At 37.5% G+C, this 25,387-nt stretch overlaps 1 protein-coding gene across 1 annotated transcript in view; it reads right to left on the bottom strand.

Annotated features, from left to right (window-relative positions):
* Positions 1-25,387, bottom strand: part of cnih3 (cornichon family AMPA receptor auxiliary protein 3) — a 131,080-nt gene that overhangs the window by 93,171 nt on the left and 12,522 nt on the right. Inside the window, 1 exon segment of the mRNA XM_030128581.1 lies at positions 9,098-9,166. Within this exon segment, the coding sequence (XP_029984441.1) occupies positions 9,098-9,166 (69 nt within the window).

Genomic DNA, 25,387 nt, shown 5'->3' with positions numbered 1-25,387 from the left:
TGTGTGTGTGTGTGTGTGTGTGTATATGTGTGTGTATATATATATATATATATATATATATATATATATATATATATATATCATGGAACTGGTAGTCTCGAATATTATGGTAATAACAGTCATACAGACTTGCCAAAGGGTTTAATTGAAGTCATTTTCACTGTGAAATAAGTAGAATACTCTCCTCTTTGCCTTGTTTCTTTAAATTAAAGACAATTGTCTTGGGCAAAGCAGAACTGTCTTAGGAGGAAGTTTTAGATGAATGCGAATAATTGTCAGAACTTGCCAGTTTCAGTGTAGAGAGGTTAGCTCAGAAGATGAGGGCCTGTCATGTAATAAGGGGAACTTCCTAATGTGCAGATAGTGGATAAGGGAGGAAACTGCTGACGGACCTCTACTACATCTAAGTATATGGCATCTAGTGGTGATGTATGCAAACAACTGAATATGCCTCTCCTAACCCTCCCCTTTAGTGGTTATTCCACTCTGGACTAATTAGCTAAAGGGAACATTAACGCTGACCCACACTCAGTCATAGTAAGTTGGCAGTAACATATCGTAATACTGGATACCACCCACCATTAAACAGACCAAAGAACAAAAAGTCTGTAAGTCCTTAATCTTACACATTGAACCCCTCACTCTTTCTGCAATTTGAAATGAAAAATATTCTCCTTTTTTTCCTGCAAATTTTGCCAATTTCCATTATCCCTACAAGTTGAAATATAGTTGTTGATGAGAACATTATTTGCAAGTGCCTGTGGATTTCATAATTTGCTAAATGTACCAAAATAAGTAAAATCTAATCGAACCATGCAAGCAGAATTCCTATTTTTATTGCATAAAATGGGACGTCTAAATATGACGTCCACAGTTCTATGGAGTTTTAACTGGTTTTGGACTGAAGTCTTAATCTTATAAATTAAGTGACCATAAATGAACGTATGGCCTATTCCATTAAAATTGCCACTTCATAGGCAACTTAAGTCAAAACCAACAGTGTCATGTTGTTATTTACAAGTCACTGGTGGCCTAAAAACAACTTTTTGGGGATTTCACAATGCATGAGAGAAACCAGTCGATGTTAACTAGCAAATGAAAAATCTTTTTAGCCTCAACTTTTAAGAGTATTAAAAAAAAAAATGAGAACGTTCGAAAACTAAATTATGCATGTCAGGGCCACAATTTCATCAGGAAATGATGTATCATATAAGAAGCATGAGGCAAAATGAGAGGGCTGGGTTTGGGAAACATCCAGAGAGAGAGAAGAAAGGCAAAGGAAGGGAAAATGAGATGGAACCTTTTGTACCCATTCCCACACTCAATCCTTTGATACACTCTGCATTGCATAATGATATGCAAATATGACAAAATATGAAAGTGGCACTGAGTGGGGAAATCTGGTCTAATGCACTGTTTTCAGAGTCTTGAAAATGCCTTTCAAGCTGAGGAATTCTTTTCATTTGCCTCTTCAGAAACCCTTATTCAGCCATCTCTCTCTTTTTGTCCGTCTCCATCTTTAACTCTTCTCTTTCATCCAGATTGCAACTTTTGTCACTGTTTCCTTCTCCAACTTTCCTCCTTTATATTTTCTGCTCCTCCCCAAGGATGTATAGAAGTCAATACTCCAGAGAAGCCATACAGTCCACAGCTCTTAAGTCAAAGTCACCTCCAAACTAACTGCTGCTACTGTACTGTGCCACCATGCATTATTAAGAGCCAACTGTGTTAGTAAAAGCCCAAAAGACTCAAGGGAATGGGATTTAGAGGCCTGGAATTCATCCTAAAACAACTTCACCACAGGCAGCTTCCTCAAGCTGGCCGCCGCCTATGTACATTTTTTATTCTTCAACTGCTCGTGATTGCTGTTGTGGCAATTTTGAGAAGCAATGAAGCAGAACGTATTTGCCTGTTTCCTCACTGTGAGAATTCCTGAGAAAGAGAAGCTGGTGGAGGGAGATGAGACAGGTTAAAGGGGTGAGGGGAAAAAACACAATGCAAACGTAAACTAACTTTAATAGCACCCACAGTTACTTACTTAACCTTTCAACATCCATCGTTTTCCTGCTATGGTCACTTTGGGTCAGGCATTTAAGAGAAGAAGTGTAAGGCCAAACTACTTGTACTAGACTTCATCTGAAAGGGAATGTCTTCCAGTTTACAGTGTGTGTGGTATGTGACTAAAATATAACAAAGATTAAACATGGCTCAAAGGTAATTCTAACCCTACATATGCAACGTTAAAGTTAGGTTTGCAACAGCATTACTGTACTGTGTGCTTGGGTCCCACAATTGTACACATTTTGTGATTAACATGTGTCTACAATACAACATGAATCATTCCAAACAGATTCTCAAATTTAAAAGTAACCCTTAGTGAAAATTGGAAATTTTACAAATGGTTAGATTTTAGTTTAGAACAGAGGAGGGAAAAAACTAAAATGCATGTACTGTAATTATTGTAATGCATGAGGCTAAAACCTAAAACACAATCTAAACTATATCAGTTCAAGCATAGCTCAAAAACAGCATTAATCCTAAGCACTTAGAGTGAGGGTTCATCTTAAGGGCCTAGAGTTAGGGTTTGGCCTAAATGCATGTATTAGACCAATGCTTCTCAACTTGTCTCACCTTGGGACTCACAATTCCCCATGGTCAGGACAGTCATCAAGCTTTTGTGATTTGTATGGCTAACATTCCATCTAAACCATGTTCATTCAAATGAGCTCTCAAATGTAATGCTAACCTTAAGTGGAAGTTGCGACTTTTGCACAGGCTTAGAGTTTAGCATTTAGCAAAATAAGCATAAAGCTTCAATATGTACATTAGACCTAATTTAATGGGGGACATTTTGTAGTTTTTGTCTTCAAAGCATTTAGAGTTAGCATTAAGCCAAAATGCATGGATTAGATCACCGCTGTTCATCTGGTCGCACTTCAGGACCTACCATTCCCCATGGTCAGAAGGTCATGACTGGCTTCTGGATTTAAACCAAGCAAATTTGCTTTTCAAAAATAGGCTAGTAGACAAAATATGTACATCTTTTCATTCCTGCATTACTCTAATAGAGTGAGTTCAGAATCACAACTGTGTGTTCGAGGCTGACCCACCTGTTGTGATTCTACAAGGTGTTTAAAATGGGATGTTTTCCTGCTCTGTGGTGCAAGTCACTTTTCATGGTTGACATCTGTAATTTCACCTTGAACATTCTCAAGGTCAATAACCTGTCATTACCAGACTTATTCTCAAATTAGAATTAGTCTGGGCCTTGTCCATTCAATTTTGATTTCCAAGAGCGTTATTATAGGCTCAAACGTGGATGCGATTGGATATATCCATTGCCTGTTCAGCAAAAGTTACCTGTCACAGGTGATCAAACTGTCTGACCCATCCTGTATCAGTTAACTGGATGTGAGTGGCTCAACCCAGTCTATGTTCAGAGGAAGTCAAATTGAATAGAAGCAGAAACAGATTTATGTACCAGAGAAAATTTACATTTGCTCTCAGGCAGTTGCATCTGGCTCCAAGGCTGCAAGGTCATATTCGCTTCAGCATCATCCTACAAAATGACAACATGAACTTAACCTGTCATCTTTCAATCAAATGTTGGTGTTGCCCTGGCAATGGCAAGGCTTCTGCATATGTATCACAAACATCTGTCAAAGGAAATGTCTTACATAGCTTTTTTTTTTTTTTTTTTTGATCATATTCTCTGTCACTCTTTCCGAGTGAGTCCATGATCCAGTTTTGGGTTTAGAAAAGGAACAATTGCTAGTTTCTGTGTGGTTAAAAGACAACCTAAACCACAAACAGCTCAAGTATGGCTCAAATGTAACCCTAACCTTTAAAAGGGTCACCCTGATGGATGATGAAAAGGTCAAGTACTTTAAACTTGCACATATTCATATATAAATTCTGTCTCCAGATCAGCATTGAATATTCTCTGCACATCCTCTGTGTTTACCAGACTCAGAAAATGTAGGATAATCCAGTGCATTAATCCATGAATTGAGCATTGTAGAAACATAATACGCTGTAATCTCAAATAAATAACTGCACCTAGTAAAACAGACTGGATATACAGTGTAACTGAAAGCCTAAAATTCCTGCATTAGCCTAAACAATCCTTCGAGAACAAATATTGACACATGCATTGCAATACTTTCCAAAATCCATGAGGAAAGTTCTGATTTCAAGCACCAAGAGGTCTTGAAGGATGGAGATGTGCACACTCAAACTATGTCCACTCTGCTGACAGCTGAGTCTGTTGACTGTCTATTACATCCATACACAAACATTTTATTTCCCCACAGAAATTTTCATTTCAAGAGCCAAGTTGTTGATAGTACTGAAAATATTCTTCTGATACTTGTACTACTGTTGTATTCAGTATGAATTTGTATTTAGTGTATATTCTGTTTATTTGCCTCATGAGGAAACAAAATATTTCAGCCTCAATGTGTTTGACTTCAAACTTCTTAAACAAATGTCACTTCCAAAGGTCTGGTTTGGCTGTTAGGGATGGAATTATAAGGTGATGCAGGGGTAGTGGTAAAACAATGGTTTATAAATAAGGCCTGTGATGAACAGGGACATGGAATACAATGTTTTGTTTTGTTTTGTTTTTCTTTAAGGACCAGGCTGTCTTTTGTTTTTATTTATTTATTTTTTCCATCCCATTTATTTTCTAGAAGCCCTTAGGCCTTATCTATAAAGGGTGACAGTAGTGGATTTGTGAATTAATAAAAGTTCCTGACCATTTTTGCTGCCATTTAAAGGTAAAATATTCTTTAAAAATACATACTTTTAAGCCAAACAAAATCAACCCTCAGAAAACCCCATGATCTGGAGTGTAGGTGCACCTTGCTTTTTGACAGTGTTTCTCAAACTGTGGGGTGGGCCTCCTAGGGGAGGCGCAAAGGTTTGCCAGGGGGGCATGGGATCTCTCCTGGGTGTTTTTTCTTCTTCTTCAGGATAGTACACGTAGCATGAACTCATGTTTTAGTGTTGGAGCACCCTGGACTCATTTTAGGGACGTACAACAAACAAATCTACTGCCATAGTGATCTGTCACTAGACTAGACAAAGAGTTTAAGTTTGGAGAATGGACAAGTATTTTACTGGAAAAGAAAAATGTGCAATGTTTCTGTTTTGCACAGTTTGTACAGTTTGCACTTTAATGTTCTGAGATATGCAATGTAAATGGGCTCATTGCAGCCACTGATACTGTTAAAATGTTCATCTTTGCTTCTAAAATTTGTTTGTTGTTCTAAAAGAGGTAACTTTATTGTTATAGTTGTAAGGTAATTGCACATTTCCTATTTTTATTTGGAAAAATATTATCTCAGGGAGCAGTCTTGTTGAGTTGTACTGTTCAAGCAAAAATCTAAGTTATTTTTAATTTGCACAACAAATTATTCAAGGAAAAGCAAAAAGTATTGTTATGATATTGATGTGTTGTTTGACATAAGTTATAATTGCACCACTGTTACTATACTGATAGGGTTGAGGGGAGCCTGGAGATTTTTCATCCTCCAAAGGGGGGGCCGACAGACTAAGATTGAGAATCATTGCCTTATAATGTGATCTTGAAGTAAATGACCCATTTTGGAAAAATGTACATTTGACTAATCATAGCTTTGTTTTCTAGAGGTCTTATTGAAAAATTAGACACGCAGGGCTGGGTGGAGTGGCTGGTAATATTCTTTTATTTGTTACCATTTTATAGAGGACATAGGAATTTATTATCTTGTAATATCAAATATAGGTCTATTCAATAGAGAGCTAATCTCCCGTCCCTTTTGCTGTGCCCTTTGGAACCTAACTTCACCAAAAAAATATGATTGGACACCAATGGTCAATATTTCTTCTTATTTTTCCAACAGTGAGGTGAAAAAGTACAAAAAGAGGTAACACCAACTTGCCTTGTTAAATTGTCTTTAACTAACAAACATTATGCGTAAATGATGCAAAACTCAAACAAGACCAAAAATTATCTGTCTCTTGTCTCTCACCACTGACTACAATACTTTTTTTTTTTCTTTTCTGAAATGAGGCCCTATGGGACACAACCAGACTGCATATATCTAAATTCTATGAGCATTTGTAAACACCTCCAGGAAGAATGGTGCAGCTCTCTGTCACACTACTCTCACCACATTACTGTCAATGTACAGTACATGCTGCTGTTGAAACTACTCACTACTTTCTGTATAAACTCATTCAACCATAGCGGGAAAAAATGTCAGTTGCAAATATTTTACTCCTAAGAAGTCACTCAGCTGTGCTTTAAATTTCTATGTAATTTTAAATATTTTTACAATACAATGTTCATAGAAGTTGTATTGTATATTTGATGTCTCTGACTTGTATAAGGTCTGTGAAACCACTGTACTCAAAATAACCTACAAACCACTGTATACCTTCCAAGGTATACAGGGGTTGTAAATATTTTGCAGCACTGCAAAACTACAACAAAGACCCTCGCCCTGACAATATCAAGAGCAGAATGTAATGATGAACTATACAGACCAACAGGGCTCGGTTTCTATCTGTATTTTTCATTTGACTTTTAATGTTGTAGTGCAGTCTGCTATGCATCCATGTGTCTCCCTCCTATCTACCCCCTCCCCCAATCTCTCTCTCTCTGTCTCTGTCTCTCTCTTCCTTTAACCCTTTCTCTTTAACCACAACTGGTCAAGGCTAGGTTTCTGCCTGTTAAAAGGACGTTTTTCCTCGCCACTGCCACCGAGTGTTTGCTCCTGGAGGATTCTGTCGGGTTTCTGTAAATTGGCTCAAGAGTCTGGTTTAGACCAGGTCTAATTGTAAAGTGTCATGAGATAAGTTTTGTTATGATGTGACACTATATGAAAAAAAATTTGATTTGATTTTGATTTAATCCACAGTGAGTTTCTGAACTACATAAATGGGCAATGATTCCTATGACCAAAAACATTCACCGTGACAGTACAAACCAGATGAGTGATTAGATAATCAACACTGTGATCAGAAATGAGGGCAAAACTGAACATTTTCAAGAGGGTAGAAAAATCCACTCAGTATGGCAACGCTCATTGAGTGTACAATCTTACCTTCTGCTTGTGTTTGTAGAGTTTGGAGGTTTCTGCCAAAACTAACAAAACTATTGAAAACTCTGTCTGCCTTTGTGTTATCTCTATAGTAAACTGTGAGGAAACCATGCCCTAATTTACTCATCCTTTTCAATTTAGTACATTTGGTTCATTATTTTGACCTTTTTTTAAGTTAATTGTCTTGTATCCTAATCTTTTAATATCTATTTATATAATTAATATAATTAAAATTAAAATGTAAATTTCTTTAATTAACATTATTAATGTTTATGATGATTATTTATCTTATATGTATTTATATCTGTACCACAATACAACACAAATAACCATCCTTTATGGATAAATTACAATATGTTACACCTAATTAACTCCAACATTTGTGAAATACAAAATTGCCAATGAATGAATAAATCTATAAATAAATAAATAAAATGTAATATTGCTAATATTGTGGATAATAATGCCATTTAAGTCCATTTGTTTATAAAAGCAAAATACATGGATTTCTCATTTAGAAATACAAATAACATGTAAAGTAGTATTAAATAAATAACTATATAAATACAGTGATGACTTGTGTATATTTTACACAGTACTGCCCTCTGCTCAGTGTCACTGAGACTAAACAGTGATGTGTTTTTGTTAATAGATCACCCTAATTTCTTTAAAATACAGCCTTTCATGGATATAAAAGTGCACAGGCAGCTATTGTGATAAAATTTGTGATTTGATTAATTGTGCATCCCTTGTCTGTGGGTTGAAACTGAATGAACATATGCTTGTTAATTCATTACAATGTTCAAAGTATGGTTAGATTTTGAGATATGCAGCAGTAATACACCGAAAAGGACAAAATATGGAATGTAACCTGACACACTAACTGATGCAAAATAGATTCAGATTAGATGATTAATAGAATCATTATTTATCTTATTTGTCAAACTTTTGAGTATCTAACATCTAACATTATTCTCAAACCAAAGGTTGAGTGTTCAGTCTGATTTCTGCCTTATTTCACTTGGTTTTGTCTCTATAATTCCATATTAAAACCTCCATATCCTTCATGTGCTTCAGTAATTAAATGGTTGCCGCTTGAACCATTCATTGCTGCTTGCAACCATATTCATGCATTTGTTGTTTTCTACAGCTCCATACTTTGCACCGATACAATATGATGTGCTACTGTTGAACCAAAGACTGTCAAACTACCAACTGAAGTTGACAAGGAAGCGAGTGATGAGTGACATGCCTAGTCTCGCAGATAGCCAATTAGTCTAATAGCACAACAACAAGCATCAATGCTTTATTCCAGCTGTGAGAGTTTGTTTTGGGTTTGTTTCACACCTCAAAAATACTGTTGTTAATGGAAAACTGTGTTAAAGCAACTGTGTTGGGCTTGTAGTTTGACTACATTGACCGGCCCTCCCCTGCAGTATTCAGCCTTTTCTCTCCAGTAGTATACAACCAAGAGATTTCACTGTGAGACACTGTATTCAGCAACCACATAAACCTGGTATAGATATTAGTATAAATTACATTTAAACTAGTGCTGTGTAAGTGAGTTGGATCAGATCAACTGTAGATTCCATGTTTGCTTGTCACATTTATTTTATTTATATATTTTGAGGATTCAACGATTTATTTGTACACGATGATTTATTCATAGCCAATGCTTTGGAGCAAAGTCTTATAAAAGGAGCCTGGTAGTTAACCGAGAAGTGAGTAGAGGAGGGCATGCAAACTACCAAGCTCCCAGCTGCCTGATTTAATATTAATGGAGGCAGGGAAAAAAAAGGGGGGAGAAGGTAGAGTAATGAAGATTAGGGAAAGACAGCGGGAAAGTCAAAGACGAGAGGTGTGCCTAGTGTTTTGTTTTAATGTGCCTGGCCTTCGGCAAATGGATTTGCTGTAAGTGCCTGCATTACTATGCACATATAAAACAGTAATCTAAAGAAACACACGAAGTAAATGGGTTCCATACGTGAAGAAGAGAATGAAAAACCTACCGCGTGGAGTGGATTGCCCTGATCGATGGGGACCTTGAAGTCAGCCTGGAGCTCATCGAAAGCTGTTATCTGAGAGAGAAAGGAAATGAACACATTACTGAATAGGCAGAAAAATACAGAGATGATAGAATGATAGTTTGTAATAATATGACCCAATTTAATTAAATAAATAAATAAATAAATAAATAAATAAATGGACACAACTATTAACAAAGCCCAAACAGTCTGTAATAGAACACAGCAAACATATCAAATCTTTAAACTCAGAAAATGTACCATCATATATACACTATGTAGCATACCCTCTTCTTTTAACAACAGTCTGTAAACAGCTGGGAACAAGGAGGTGAGTTACTGGAGTTTGGAAGAGGAACATTGTCCCATTCTTGTCTTTAGGATGCTTGCTCTCTTTCATTTCATGTTTCACCAAATGTTTTCAATTGGTGAAAGATCACAGCATCCAGATTCTTCTACTTATGAAGCCATGTGCTGTTGTAATAGATGCAGTATGTGTTTTAGCACTGTCTTGCTGAAAGACACACCTGTACATAACACCTGAATAAACATTTCAGAATCATTGGTGTCTTTCCAGATGTACAAGCTTCCTATGCCATCAGTACAAATGCACCCCCATACCATCAGAGAAGTTGTTTTTTTTTTTTTTTTTGCTTGTGTTCACATATGGTCTCTTCTTTCCATGATCGCGCTTTAATCTTCATTTGTGGATGATAAGATGAATTTGGCTCAAAGACACTGATTCCTGAAAATGTTCCTGAGCCCATACAGTGTTTTCCATTACAGAATCATGCCTTGTTTTAATGCAGTTCTGTCTGAGGGCCTGAAGACCACGGGCATCCAATACTGATTAGTCTTGTCCCTTGTGCACAGAGATTTCTCCACATTCTCTGCATTTTTCATTTATTGTATGTACTGTGTATGAGATATTCAAAGTCCTCATGATTTTGTTATGCTTTACCTCTGAGAGACTTCACCTCTCTAAGATGCTCTTTTTATACCCAATCATGTCACTAACCAATTCACCACATTAGTCAATCCCTCCAGGATTTCGCGAGCCTTTTTTTTTTTTTATTGTTGTGGCCTAAAATGCCTGATTTTGCGGCAGCTTTTCCAAAAAATTGCGATGAAAGTTGCAATGATTTGAGGCTTCTTTTATTAAAGTCAAAGGAACATGGGCATTTGCAAATTACCTAGAACAATCTTTTTTGAGTTTTTAGCAATGATTTTAAACAAAACAGGCTTTTTTTCCCCCATTCATTCATTTATTTGTTTTGAGCAGGCAGAAGAAAATAATAAAAAAAAATTTGGAGAAGAAAATAATAAAAAAAAATTTGGGTACAAGGAATTAATTTCAGTGCAAATACATTAATAAATAAAGGTGATCAAGACAAAATATCAATTGCCATGTACACTGGTAATAAAATAAATTTAAAAATGCATGGCTCAAAAAGGAGTGGGAAGAAGAAAACTTATTAAATCGAACCCCCATCTCACATTTATACCACAGAAAGCATGACTTTTGCTTCCTTAATGATATAGTAGTAAATTTAGGGTTAGGGTTAGATGCATTACATGCACACACAGAGACTGACATGCACACACAGAGACACACATGCACATAGAGAGACTGACATGCACACACAGAGACTGACATGCACAGAGACACACATGCAAACACAGAGACTGACATGCACGTAGAGACACACATGCACACAGAGACACACATGCACACACAGAGACACACAGACAGACAGGTACACAGGGCAACCAAACTTAGGTTGCTTTCTAACACATTAGAGTAAACATTAATATCAACACCAAGTTTAACAACTATTTTTTGTTTGTGAGCTCGTTTTTTGACTTCACACACAGACTTGCGCTCGCACTCCCTCACGCACACACACACACACACACACACACACACACACACACACACACACACACACACACAATACACAAAAATAGGACCAATGGCCCTGTAGCTTACCGGCCAAATTAAAAGCTTTGGGAAATGTATCCAGATGCTATTTATTATCACCCAGTTATGTGTATTTATTATATTACAGATATAGCCCATGTTTTAGTCATATTCCAATCAGACCTGTTAAAAATTCAAATTCCAACTTCATATCATTGATACTTACTGATTTATTGCATCAATCCACCTCCTATCTCTTATAATGGGAACATTTTTCAAAGTCGCACCAAATCCAGAATCAGATCTGGATCGAAATAATGTCAATACCTTGTGTTGACATCATCATAAAGAAGCTGTAAACCAAGTTTGAAGTCAATCAGAACTGTAGTTTTGGAGAAGAAGACGATTGAAATTTTTTCCCCATAAGAGCCCATGTTAAATTTTCTGTAAGTTCCCGGATCCAGAAGAAGATCCTGATCAGCATGTGGCCATTATGTTTTAGTCATCTCCCCATCAGGGCTGTACTGTAGAAATTTCAACTTGATATCATTTATATTTACTGAGTTATTGCATCGATCCACTTCCTATCTCTTATAATGGGGAAATTTTTCAAAGTGGCACCAAATCCAGAATCAGATCCGGATCCAAATAATTTCACTAACTTTTGTTGACATTATCATAAAGAAGCTGTATACCAAGTTTGAAGTCAATCGGAATTGTAGTTTTGGAGAAGAAGACGATTGAACTTTTTGTGACGGACAACAGACGACGATGACAAACAACGACAGAAGACGACGACAGATGACGACAGATGACAACAGACGATGATGCAAGATGACAATAGCTTACAGCCTGTCGGCCGGTAAGCTAAAAAGGAAAGCATGCCCCCACAAGTTATTTACTCTTCACTTATATTGCCTTAAAGAGTATATCAGCGCTAACCTTGATCCCTTCAGCCCCTGCTATTGTTCTGGATATAACAGCCTCTGTCATTGGGACTTGTCTCGTCTGTCCTCTTCCAGTTTCAGCTGTTTTGCGGTTGAAAAGTGTCTGTGGAGCGGCCACTTTCATTTGTGTTCCACCACAGAACAGTTTACCTCCACTTTCATGCAACATATCTGAAAACTGATTTGCACGAACTTTGGCAGTGATATTTGTCGGTAAATGTGGGCGTTATGCGTCACACATGTCTTCATCTTCTCAATCGTCAACAAGGAAGTGAATGTGATGACGTACATGTCACGTAGAGTGGGTGGGCAAAAGGGGGCTAAGGTGATTGGTCAAATTTGGCCTCATGGAATTCGCTGTGATTGGTTGAATTTGCATTAATAGTTGCGATCGCAACATCGCAAATTCCTGGAGGGGGTGATTAGTTACAAAATGTTTCTCCAGTTGTTCATTTTTGTACTACTTACATTTCCAGCCTTTTGTTTTCCCTATTTAAGTGTTTTTGGAAATGTGTTGTGCCATCAAACTTACCTTATTTAATGGCAATAATTTACCAAAATCACTTTTTTTTTTTTACATTTTGTAAATTTAAATTTTTAACATTCAATATGTTTATGTTGTACTATGAGTAAATGGGTTAATGAGACTTGTAAATTATTGCTTTGTTCTTTTATTTAACATTTTACCCAGCATGCCAACTTTTTTTGAGTTAGGGTTATAGTACATTATTATGAAGTGGCTATTGCCACAGTACTGTGGGATTAACTTTTTCACTTGTCTATTACCACAGAGCCAATGAGCACCCTCGTTATATCATGTGTAGAGTAGACTGGTAACCTGTCACCCTGCAGCTACAGTACTGTGACAATAAGCACTGCATATCCCATGTGTCTATCCAGTTACAGGAAAAGGTTAGGGTACCAGTTACCAGCTCTTTTGTGGGTTAAAAAATGTTCACGTCCATACACGTTTTGTTTCAAGAAATATCTGCATCGAGGTGGAAACAGGAAAACTGGGTTAATATGCATGCCACACCTATATGTGGCACTGCAAACAAAGACAGAGCCGCAGGATACACTAAAATCACAGAAGAATGCAGTGAGCATGCACATGAGGTCCTTCTTCAGCGCGCTGAGTACACAAACATAAACACAAGAAGAAGATGGCAGGTTTTGTTGTAGTAGTGCTAATAAACTTAGCAGCGCCTTTAGCACAAACACAACTCCGTAATCCGCCATTGTTGTTGATGTTGTCGTTGTTACCGGTTGTTACATCAGGGTTTTTCTTCTTCTGGTCACGTGGTGCTATGGCATCATTGTTTCCAAAAAGTGGTGTTTTGCCCATCCATACGGCAACATGAGGGCAGCATTGTGAGATTTTTCCACACTGGGATCTGTTCTCCAAAAATACCATTTCAGGGCACCAACACCACTGGTGTCATGTGGACGAAAGGCCAAAATGATATCAAACTTTTGTGGATTGATATAATTTTACTGTTGTGTGTACAGGATGTATATATCACCGCAGTACTGTGGCAACAGTAGGCGTCCATGGAACAGCTTCCATGATTGGTTCTGTGGCAACAAAATGTTATTATGTAAAATGTTATAATGTAAAATGTTATTAAAATGCTTATTTTCACTGTACAAATGCTAACATTTGATTGGCTCTGTGGCAACAGACAAACTGATATCCACAGTACAGTGACAGTGGCCATTGCCATCATTGTATTTTTATTAATTTATTTTTCGTTTCCTTGAAAGAGCAGAGTGATCAGATAAAAACAGCTATTTACTTTCTGTACCGTGCAAGCAGAAGTCATGTATTCTTCATTTTCTTTTCAGTCAAGTAATTCCAGTAAAAGCAATACAGACTTAATCCCACTAGTAAGTATTATATGATTAATTGATTGCAAAAACAAAACAAAACAAAACAAACAAACATAAAAATCCATTGTAGAGTCACACTCTTACTTTGGGTGACACCTTTTTACTATGAACATGGGCAGTGTAGATTCATTTGGAGTCACTGCCAAATTTATTGCCACAATACCCATTAACTCACCAACTGTTTATTAATCTTCAGATGAAAGAAGTGGCCAACAAATAATAATAATAATAATAATAATAATAATAATAATAATTCTGTGTGAATAACACTGAAAATCTACAGCTGTATTAGGCCATTATGTTGTATTTTTTGTCTCCTATCCAGGATGGATGGAGAAGGATGCTGAGAGACAAGTAAAGACTAATGTCAGATATCCTGTCAGCATGCGGCCATACACACATTGCACTGCTTTCTTTTCATATATTTCCTCCAATCCTCTGTTGTGATTTGAGGTTCAAAATGAATCAATTTTCTGCTGTACAGTGCATGCTATTTCAGCTGCTGAATCAAACCAATCCACCTGCTGCACCATCAGGCAGCTAACTATGCTTCCCTCTCTCTAATACCAAGATTAGACTCTGATATTACATTAGATTAAGTGATGATAGAATATTACATTTGTGCTTTGGCTGACACATGGGAAAGAATATATGTATGTAACAAACAGTGTTAGAAGTAACATATGCATGCACGCACATACACATGCATGCACACACACACACACACCCCTGCGGACCCCCTTAGGTTGTATAAAGAGAATATTATGGGTTACTTTTCCTTCCTTAAAATTGTGTTAAATCCTAGGATGCCATTTCTGCTGCGAGGCATCTCTCAATCAAAACAATAGCACAAGACTGCCATGCATTACAGATCCACCACTTCTGTCAGTATCCTTCACAATAAAGGCCTTAAACATAAAAATTACATGACTGAACACAAAATGGACTAAGAGCTAACTTAATGAAATCACTTATATTTTATTCACAGCCTAAAATAGAAGCAACACTGAAAACGGGACAGGAAGAGACTGAACAAGCTGGTCAGGAGGGCCAGCTCTGTCCTGGGCTGCTCACTGGACACTGGAAAAGTTGGGGAACTGGGGGACATTAGCCAAGTTAGCATCCATCATGGACAACACCTCTCATCCACTGCATCAGACCATGGAGGCTCTGAGCAGCTCCTTCAGTGGCAGACTTCTACACCCACAGTGTAAGAAAGAGCATGACTGCAGGTCATTCATCCCAACACAATAGTGTAACCCTGTCCTGTATGTGTCTCACCTGTAAAGTCTGACTTTTTGCAATTATTGTTTTTTGCATTCTATGCATGGACACTTCTTCTTGCACTTTATTCTGTTGCTGAATGACTTGAATTTTGTAGGATCAATAAAGTCTAGTCTAATCTAATCTAAAAACAAGCTCTAGGTCTAAATACTTTTTCATGGATGTATCAGAACCCATTGTGGAAGGTCAAAAAATGTAAATGTACATCTTTGTTTTGGGTAGTCATTTCTGCATTTGACAGTACATTTGCTGGATGGGGCTTTTATTGGACTGGTGTCAGGTCGTCTAATCACTACATCTTCATACAGAGGTCTTCCTCATCATCATCATCATCATCATCATCATGTTATTCTCTGTGAAATTCTTTATTCACATTTGCCACGACAAACTAAAATTTTGCGTTCAAGAGATCATGATTGGTGACATTTGATCCTGCTACCCACCCGCTGCTGCACTGTCAGGTATAGCTCCTAGTAAGAAGAAATGAACTGCACAGAAAGTTTGCAACAGTTTCAGTGATGTTGCATGTGTTGCAGTGAAGACAACAGCAAAGACAGATGTCATTGCTTAACTGGGTGGGCCTCAGGAGGAAAATGTGTGTATGAATGAGCTACAGAGCTATATTGTGAAAAGAGATCTGTGTGTCAGTCAGTGTATCTGAAATATGAGCTACACTGTGGGTCTCCAGTGTGTGCAGTGCACCACGGGAGAACTGCTGGATGTGAGAGCTGCAGGATTCTGTGTGTGTATTTGGTGAGTATTTGGAAAAATTGGATTACTGTTTGTGTGCTGCAAAAATATCTTTGCATTATGTGTTGTATGTGGGAAAAAAAACAGTGGCATGTGTGTTCATACATGTGAATGCCTGTGTGGGGGGAATTAACATCAGAGAGACAGCAGAGGTTCACACCAATCCCGGGTTATTTCCCTCAGCTCGCCTCCGCACTGACAGGCAGCTCTTTACATGTTATTTCCCAGTGGATCCCTACAGTGATCCTGGCTCATTGCCTCGCTCTGTTACAGTGTGTTAGCTTCCCCCGGGCTGTACCTCATGGGCGATAGATAGGAACACACACATGCAGACATAATGATGGGTGCATAAATCCATGCATACAGGGAGCACAATCTTCCACAGAGGCATACAAAGTGCAGCAGAAACAGCTCTCTTTATGTGCACCACATGAAATGAACACTATAGGATGGATGTTCTGAGAAGAAGTCAAGATCATAATAATTCCACTTCACTACATTTGAGACCCCATTTACACCTTGCATGAAACCTGTATGCACACTAATAAAATGCATGTTAAGGCAAGATACAAATGAAAAATAATTATAGTGTCACCGTAGCCTCATGTACTGATAAACTTGCCTCACAGTAAACTCATGGGCGCCACCACTGATAAGTTCAGGGTGAGTTCTGCTCACAGATGTTGAGGGATGTTGTGGCTACAGGGGCTGAGAACTTGCACTCCAACAGTTACACGTCTACGACAACAATCATAACACTTTGTGTACCACATTCCAACAGCAAGGCGTGAACTGACGGTTGGCAAGTTACGTCAATAGGTTAGGTCCAATCAGAAGATGGAGTCAGATGACGCTGTGATGTCCAACCCATTGTTCGGGGTGGAATCACCCAAGAAGTTAATTGTCAACCACGGGGTCAACCACAATTCGGGGCTCTTTGACTTGAGTTCCTGTGGGAGGTCTTGTCCAGAGAGACCAGCGCTGCCTATTATATTTCACATGTAATCAGAATAAATTCTTGAACTGAGACCAAGTGCATCCTGAACTTGTCTTGGGAGCTTCCAATTAACAAACACGGAAAATCCTAACACAAATGTGTTGATCAACTTGACCAAATCTGGAGGTAGTCTGACAGATTGAAAATAGTTATAAACACAATCCCCACAGTGTGCTTACATCTCCATTATCATTCCCATATGATATCTGATCCACAAATACTGAGGGGGCACACAAGTGACAAGTTGGCTAACATGGTCATCCCAAGAAGCAATATGGTTATTAACTTTATATGGTGACACCGCTGTCAAAGCAAAGCCTGATGGTTCCAACAAAAACAGGCACATATATGAAAACAAGGACTAAATTAAAAACAGGTTTTCAGTAAAACATCTAAAAGCTTGCTTATCATAAAATAAAAATAAAAATAATACAGTTTTGACTGTGTAAAAAAAATTCTCAACAATTCACAACACATTTTACCACTAGGTCCACTCAGTAGAAAGAAATGGCTGAACTCCACTTGGTAGCTGTAACGCATCTCTAACCTGCCTTCACAACTACATTTACACAGTGAGAAGAGGAGACAGGATAAAGTAGTGCTGGCACAGCTCTATTAAAGGGTTAAAGGCTAAAGTTGGTCCTTGATTCTTTATGACTTCTTGCACTGTTACATGTTGTCTCATCTATATTTTCGGCTCATCTTTCTTGCTTCAAAGCTGCCACCTCTCTTCTGATCTTCAACACATGGACATTCTGGTAAACAGACACAACATGTACCATGTATATCTTCCCCTACCCTCTACAGAAATGTGATCTTTATTGTGTTACCAGCCATGGTGTAAGGTTTTGTTCATCGTGTTGTCGTGTTGCTCATTACTGATGCAAAATAAGTTGGACTTAGAAATGTCATACCAATACAGTTTTAATTTGACACAACCCGTTGTAATGACATGGACGAGCAAAACCATGAACTGACCCAACTCTATAAGATAATAATAAGAAAGTCTGGTTCTCATTATACAGAGACAGACAATAACATGAACTCATCACAAACTCACCGACTTCAAGCCCAGTGCCTTGAATTCACTGTATAAATGTAAATGTTATTTGAGGTTGAGTTTTTATTACTTTGTCAGACCGTATGTCAATAAAAAAAGCTTCATCTCCTCCTACTCCCATATGCTACTGCAGCTCATTTTTTTCTTCTTTTCCTTTTTTTCTCCTTTATCTTGATATATCTGTCCTTATATCTCTGTGTTGGCTGCCATCAGTATTATGGCATGATATGTGAAGAACGGTTTCAGCAAAATGTCTTAGAATAAAGCATAAGATTTCACTTGGATTCCAAGATGGACTTATTAAATTGTTCTGGCCATACGTCAAAGGTTATGGTTGCTGTGACATCAAAAAATACACTCCTCAGCCAAAACAAGTTCTTTTTTGATATATGTAGGCAGCCTCCACCTGTTACACCCAGTCAACAACTCTAAGAATATCATTTCTCTAAGATAAAGCATTACCACTCTGACAAAATGATTAATTGTGACTGCTTGTAACAGCTGCAGCTACAACACCAATCTAAAACTTGTTATAATGCTTGTCATAATCAGTATCGGGAGCAATGCATTCCAAAAGTAATGCATTACAGTAACAGATTACTTTTTGTTGTAATGCAGTAGTGTAAGGCGTTACAAATCAATTTTCAGTCATATTTTACTCAGTACATGTTCAATAGCTAAGGCGACACAGTGGTGCAGTGGATAGCATTCCTGACTCACAGCAAGAAAGTCCTGGGTTTGATTCCAACACCAGCTGATGGGGGTGGGACCTTTCTGTGTAGAGTTTGCAAGTTCTCTCCAGGTACTCTGGCTTCCTCCCACCATCCAAAGACACTGATAGGTTAATTGGTTAATGAATTTTAATCAAAAATTGCCCATAGGTGTGAGAGTGATTGTTTCTTTCTATATGTCAGCCCTTCGATGAACTGGCGACATGTCCAGGGTGTACCGTGCCTTCGCCTGTAAGTAGCTGGGATAAGCTCCAGTGACCCCCATGACCCTAGTGAGGGTTCAAAAAATTAATGAATGAATGTTCAATAGCGCTTGTGTTACAACACACATTTCACCCATAATTTAATTGCTCAAATAAAAAATAAATAAATAAATAAATAAATAAAAAACAGCAAAACTGTGATTGCGAAGTTATCTACCGGTGTCCTCAGTGCTGTGCCCCCGTTTGAACATGTAAAATTTGAAAAAAATACAAGCGTTCAACATCGCAGACTGTAGCATTACTTACTGAGCTGTCCACCACATGTACTTCAGGGTGTAAATGTATGTGTCCCAAGGCTCTACAATCCCTTGTATTGGGGGTGGGGGGTATTATTTGACTTTCATGGAATAGGGGGAATTGTAACACATTACAATTCTGAGACAGTAAGGTAAGCTGTAAGGTAGGTAGGAATTACTTTTAAATAACAGTAAGTAACCTATAATCTATTACAATTTGGAAGTAACTTGCACAACACTGGTCATAATAATAATAATAATAATAATAATAATAATAATAATAATAATAATAATAGAAGAGTTAGAACTTTTCATTTTGACCTGAACCAAATTGAAAATTTCTTGTGAACCACAGTCTGCAACAAAACAAACATTGGTCTAACAAAGATGAGACTAAACTGAACCACATTTCACTTTATTTCTAGTGTGAGAACACATTTGTAGTTGGTTCAGACTTTCAAAAAAATTACAGAAAGTTATGGCAGCCTGTCATTAACTAAAAGAAGAAGAGGAAAAAGGACCTGCAAAAGGAAAAATTACCCATATCGGATGTGGGAAGGGGAGGAGATTACTTGTTAATAGTAATATTATCTGACAAAGCAATACAACTTCCACACAACCTGTACATGCTGCAAATTTTAATGTTACAGACTAGCCTTGATTATTGCACTTGAAGTTGTACATGTAGCAATGCCAAAATAATAGCAGTGCAGCAGCGACAAAATTAATTGGTTCAGTCATTTTTCCCTATTAATATGGAAGGATTCTTCCTGAACTGACATACATGGCAACAGACAAACCAGTCAATGCCAAGTTCTGAGACACGCAGGTCACATAGATCATGACAACACGTTACATGCCTACTGTACAGTTCTTTAGTGCGCTAAGAAAAACTGTAAAACCAAAACTAACCAAATTGTACGCAATGTAACAAAACTATAACCCATATTCTGGATTTGGTTCAACTTAATCTGGAGGTAAAAGCCAAAGAAGGGTAGGTTAAAATTATTACTTAAAAATGTACAAGACAACCAGCTGAAGGCCAAAGTGAAACCAGAAGCTGATCTAACACTGTTCCTCTGGAGAATCCTTTTAATACTTCTGTGTCAAATGAAAGACTGGTGACTGCTTTTTAGATGTGATGCAACTCCATTTGTGAGCATTAAAACTTGGCAAGCACTATTCCTATTGAGAGTAATGACTACGAGTAAGAAAAAATGCAACCTAGGTTTTAATAAATGGTGTTTTCCTTCTGGGGAAAATCCACCTCAATACACAATTGTATTTCCTCTCATATCCCTCAGTCAGCCATAATCAGAAGCAGCATTTACCCCTGAGCTGCAGACCTGAGGACCAAAACTCAAATCTATGACGTACTCAGATGGTGATTCCTGCAGAATATCCACTGGCAAGGAGTATAGCTTCTTTCTTTTTTTTTATTTTGCAAATGTGGTTTTATTTTGATGTGGATGTTCACTTCAGCAGACTGCTTTGAAGTCAAGGTTGGCTGGCGGGAACAGTGAACAAACTGGCACCCTCTGCTTCTGTCTTGGCATCCTGAATCCTGCATAAACAGTGTGTTTCAATGCTAGTGGACTCACACCTTGCACTGTTTGTGTGTCTCCAAGGGAAGAAAGAAGAACAGAGTGATGGATGTAGCCTAATTTTTTTGTGTTTTCTTGAAAGAATACAAAATGTGCTTATTTTCAAGCAATAAACATATGTTTTCCCTCCATGCAGCCTATGAGGCACTCATATGGAAATAACAACGCTAAAAACAACAAGAGAAATCTGAGGAACCTCCACTTTAATGTGCAAGACTACAAGGTCCATTTTAATTATTCAAAATCTTGCCTCAATTATTCATTGGAATTTTAAACTCACTCAATACGGGTTAATTTTCTGCACAGCCATTTCTCACCAACTTCTGACGTGCAATTTAAAATCAGACAAATGCAGTGGCAAACACTCTTAATTTGCATGCAGCCAACTGACAACTGAACAATGTTGGATTTAATTCATGCAATCTGTTTTTTTCCCTGCATTAACCAAAACGCATGATGCAAAGTTTGCAACAAAGGCTGCCCAGTTTCCCCATGAGGAGCATTAAATTTTCATCTTCTTTCAGGCAAAGAGTAAAAAAGCAATGACTACCGCGGGCCATAATGGGCTGAGGTCTGTCTGTCTTAGGTTTACAGCGTGTTGTTGTTGTTATGTATGGTAGGTTTAATAATGAGGTTTTGGAGGAGTCCATAAACTGTACTAAAAAAGTGTATGCAGGCAATGTAACCGTCATTCATTTGGTTTTTCAAAGCTGTTTTAAAGTCTTGGCCATCACCAGGATTGTTTTTGTAGCCAGCAGTAACCATATTTTAAGTCAAGTTATACATCCATATACATACATATAAATCTGAAAACACAGCATCCTAGCTCCACTTTTAGTTGCAGCATAGGCTAACATTATTTTGTTAGTTTAGTTGGTCTTATATCTGCCTTTTACTAACATTTCTGTGCCTAAACCTAACCATAACCATGTCCATAATTGCCATATTATTTGTCTTCATTTTAAGCCTTTCCATAACTCTTTTCCTCATCTTAACCAAGTTGTTAATCTGACAGTACCAAACCAAGCCTTAACCATGACACTGTCACAACTAAATGCGGTTCCGTTGACTATAATCCATAAATACCCAAACATCAACTGTCGACCAAAAGCATCTACTGATCTAAACTTTTTAACACCTGTTGATCCACTAATCCTATCAATACATGTCAATAACTGTTGTAAAATGCAGTTTGTCATCTTTTCATGGTCATCAGAAATGACCCATTTAGACATTCAGAGACTCCGTAGTGAACGTGGAAACACCGTAATCTTCTACAACATTAATTCATCAGTAAGACCCATGGAGTTTGATGAATGACTGGTTGGAGACAGTTGTTTTATGTCCAGTTAATGATAGGTTTGACTGAACAAGTCACTTTTTATTCAGTTTTTATGTTTTGTGTGAAAGGAAAACCAATTATTGATGAGTCATTTTGTGTAGCCCCTTTAGACATTGTGACAATTTTAGACTACTTGTTATTCTGAAGATACTGAGCAAATCAATAAAATCTAGTTAAAACCAGATACTGTAGGGTCATGTTATGGAACTTAGGTAAACATGCATACGTGACCTACACAGTATAAACACTCTTTGATTTTTAGTTGTCGGTGTCCAGTCTTAGCAGACTGCACCCTGTTTGTCCAAACAGCGGGACGTCATCTCTGAATCTGTGTGCTGATCTTTGCTGATTATTGTTGGTTGTTCATTTCAATTTGAAACATCATTCTGTAATAAATTCTTGTAAATCTACAGGTTTATTGTGCTTCTTTCTTTCTCACCATGAAGTCTAGGCCCCGACATTTTGATATAATAACCTTTGAATTTACTCTGAGATTTGATGAACATCGACATGATCAGTGAATTAAATATAGGAAAATAGATGATTTTTTTTTTGTTTGTTTTAATGCAAAATGCAGAGGATAATATTATAATAAAATGGTGATAAATCATGTAGGAAAGGTTAGGTAGAGAGAAAGATTTATTTGGGAACTGACACAAAAGTCACACTGGGTCTTTATGGGTTAACATTATCATTGGTTCCTTGTGTCCATAAATTAGAGTTTGAATTGACCTGAGTTGGAAAAGGTGTGTTCGCAAAAGTGGCTTCTTATTACTCTGATGCTGAACCTCAAACAAATAATCAGAGAATATATTTTATTTCCTATCAAATCAACTGAAACATCACTAAAAGCTTCTCTTTCTCTGCAACTGAAGATACGTTTTTGCTCTTCTCTGGTTTCATAGTGGACATCAAAACCTGCACTCTCCTGCAGACTACCCAGAGGTCATTGGCTGTCCATGTGCCGGGAGTTGGCTTGTGTTTTAATCGCTAACATGCTCCCGTCAGTGTCAGCCTGTATCTGAGCCGAACACCTTGGCAGGGATAGACAGCTGGAGAAGGCAGTCTCCTTGATGCTAATAAACACTGCTGGCACAGTTAACCCCTTGCATCACATTGAGGAGATCAAATGAGACAAATCTCTTCCTTCCAGAAAATTCCTATATCAGCATTTTGTGTATTCAGCTGTCAGGACTTTCTGTGAGGCATCAAAGGGAAAAGCTAAAGCCCAAACGCCTGCTACTGTGGACAGAATATCAGCTGAGTATAATCCAAACATGCACACAAAAACAATGCAGTGTCCACACAACGTGACTGGCCCAAGTAAGGATGCTGCATTGACATATACTGCAAGACAATATACTGAAATCAATGGCAGAGGTTACATTACCATGGAAACATTGATCGTAGCAGCACTTGTTTCTTTAACCTAACGTGCTGTTAGTGTCAGATACATGTAGGAGACACTCAAAAAGCAATTCAGTATTGTGACAGATCATGTGTGTTTCACAGCTGTAAACTGGAGGTCACCAAATTAGGTCAGTATCTCATTATGGAGCAGAATGACACAAAGTTGTGAATACATAACAAATACAAAATACTGAATATTCAGTATGTGACAGATGCTAAGCAGAGGGGTTGAATAATGTAGAATCTAAAATGGTACATATGGGAATTGTTTCGAAGCTCAGAAACACAAAAATGCAAGTGAAATGGACCAGTTGTTGGATTTATTATTGAGTGCATCTTAAATTTGTATGTCCTCCTGTAATATTATTTGAGATATGCATTTTCTTCTTACAGTGTGCATTGCAACACAATTTCCGATATACAATATATTTGCAAGGTTCTTCACAAGCTATATGTACAGAATCATTTTGATCTTTGTAAAACAAAGAATAAGTGTTGGCATACAGTGCTTAACAGATCAAAATTAAAATTAAATCTGCGCCTTGATATTTTTACAAGAAATGTTCCAACTTTCTGGATTGTTTTCCCAGAGGAGATCATAATTGTGGCCAGTAGGGAATTGGTTTGCTCATCTGAAAACAGCACCCATTTAGGGACAGAATCACATGCAAATATACTTATTAAAATGTCCGTGCAATTTATATCATGTTAGGATAACAAAGAGGAGCTTAAAGCTGTACATTTTGCATGAAGAGGAGGCAGTAGGGATGAAATCCTTCGCAGAGACAATCATTGGCTTGTTTCATAAGTGTAGGTTTTGGGTCTTGGCTTTGATATCTGCTGGGTGCATACATTATCCTCTTTGCATAATACTCCTTCTATATTTTATATATAAATATTGTTTCATTACATTCCACCTACTGGGATAAATAAATTGTGTCGGTGTACTTCAAACCTTGAAGTTGCTTTTTTTTTTCTTTATCATTTCACTTTTTCCCCTCATTAAAAGTTTCCCTGTATTTTATTTAAGCATTTTCTGTCCCAATCTCCCTTCTCTCTTCTTTTCAGATTTACATCTACTTAATTACAGCTAACTAGTCTGCAAAAGTTAGCTAAATACACTAATAATTTGTAACATTCTGACTACTAACAGGAAAAGGGGTAATAATATTGACTTTTTCCATTACAATATCTTTCACTGCATTGTACATACAGTATTAGGCAGCAACCCATAGATACTCGACTGGGTGAGATCTGGTTGTTCCTCTGTAGTTGCTTTCAGTAGGTACTATCCACTTTACATTGGGAATGTAACAAGATCTGCAGATGCTCTGACCCAGTGATTTGGCTATCACAATTTCTCCTTTGTAAAAGTTGTACAGATCCCTATACTTGCCCATTTTGCTGTTTCCAACACATCACCTTCAAGATCTACATGTTCAGTTGGTGCCTAATACATCCCGCCCACTGACAGGTCCCATTGTACTGAGATAATCAAAATTAATACTACTTTGCCTGACAGTGGTCAGAATGTTATGGCTGATCAGTATGATGTATATCAGTATTCAAAATTAAGCATTTGGATTTTCTTTCTTTCTTCCATGACCCCTAACTGTATATTAGTCTATTATAGTTTTTGGTCAAATATAACATTAAAAAAGTTTTCTTCAAACTCAGAACCCAGGTGTTACCTATCCCAGTTTTGTGTGTTATGTAATAATAAAAATGGATTAAAATTATACAGCGCTTTTCTATGAACGCATACTCAAAGCGCACACAGTGGATCCATTATTCATTCACGCTCACATTCTCCCTCTGGTGGTGGTAAACTGCATTTGTA

The sequence above is a fragment of the Sphaeramia orbicularis genome, chromosome 24, assembly GCF_902148855.1.
Source record: "Sphaeramia orbicularis chromosome 24, fSphaOr1.1, whole genome shotgun sequence".
NCBI classification, from domain to species: Eukaryota; Metazoa; Chordata; class Actinopteri; order Kurtiformes; family Apogonidae; genus Sphaeramia; species Sphaeramia orbicularis.
Note: the sequence above shows the minus strand (reverse complement) of the source record. Positions and strands in the feature narration are given on the sequence as shown.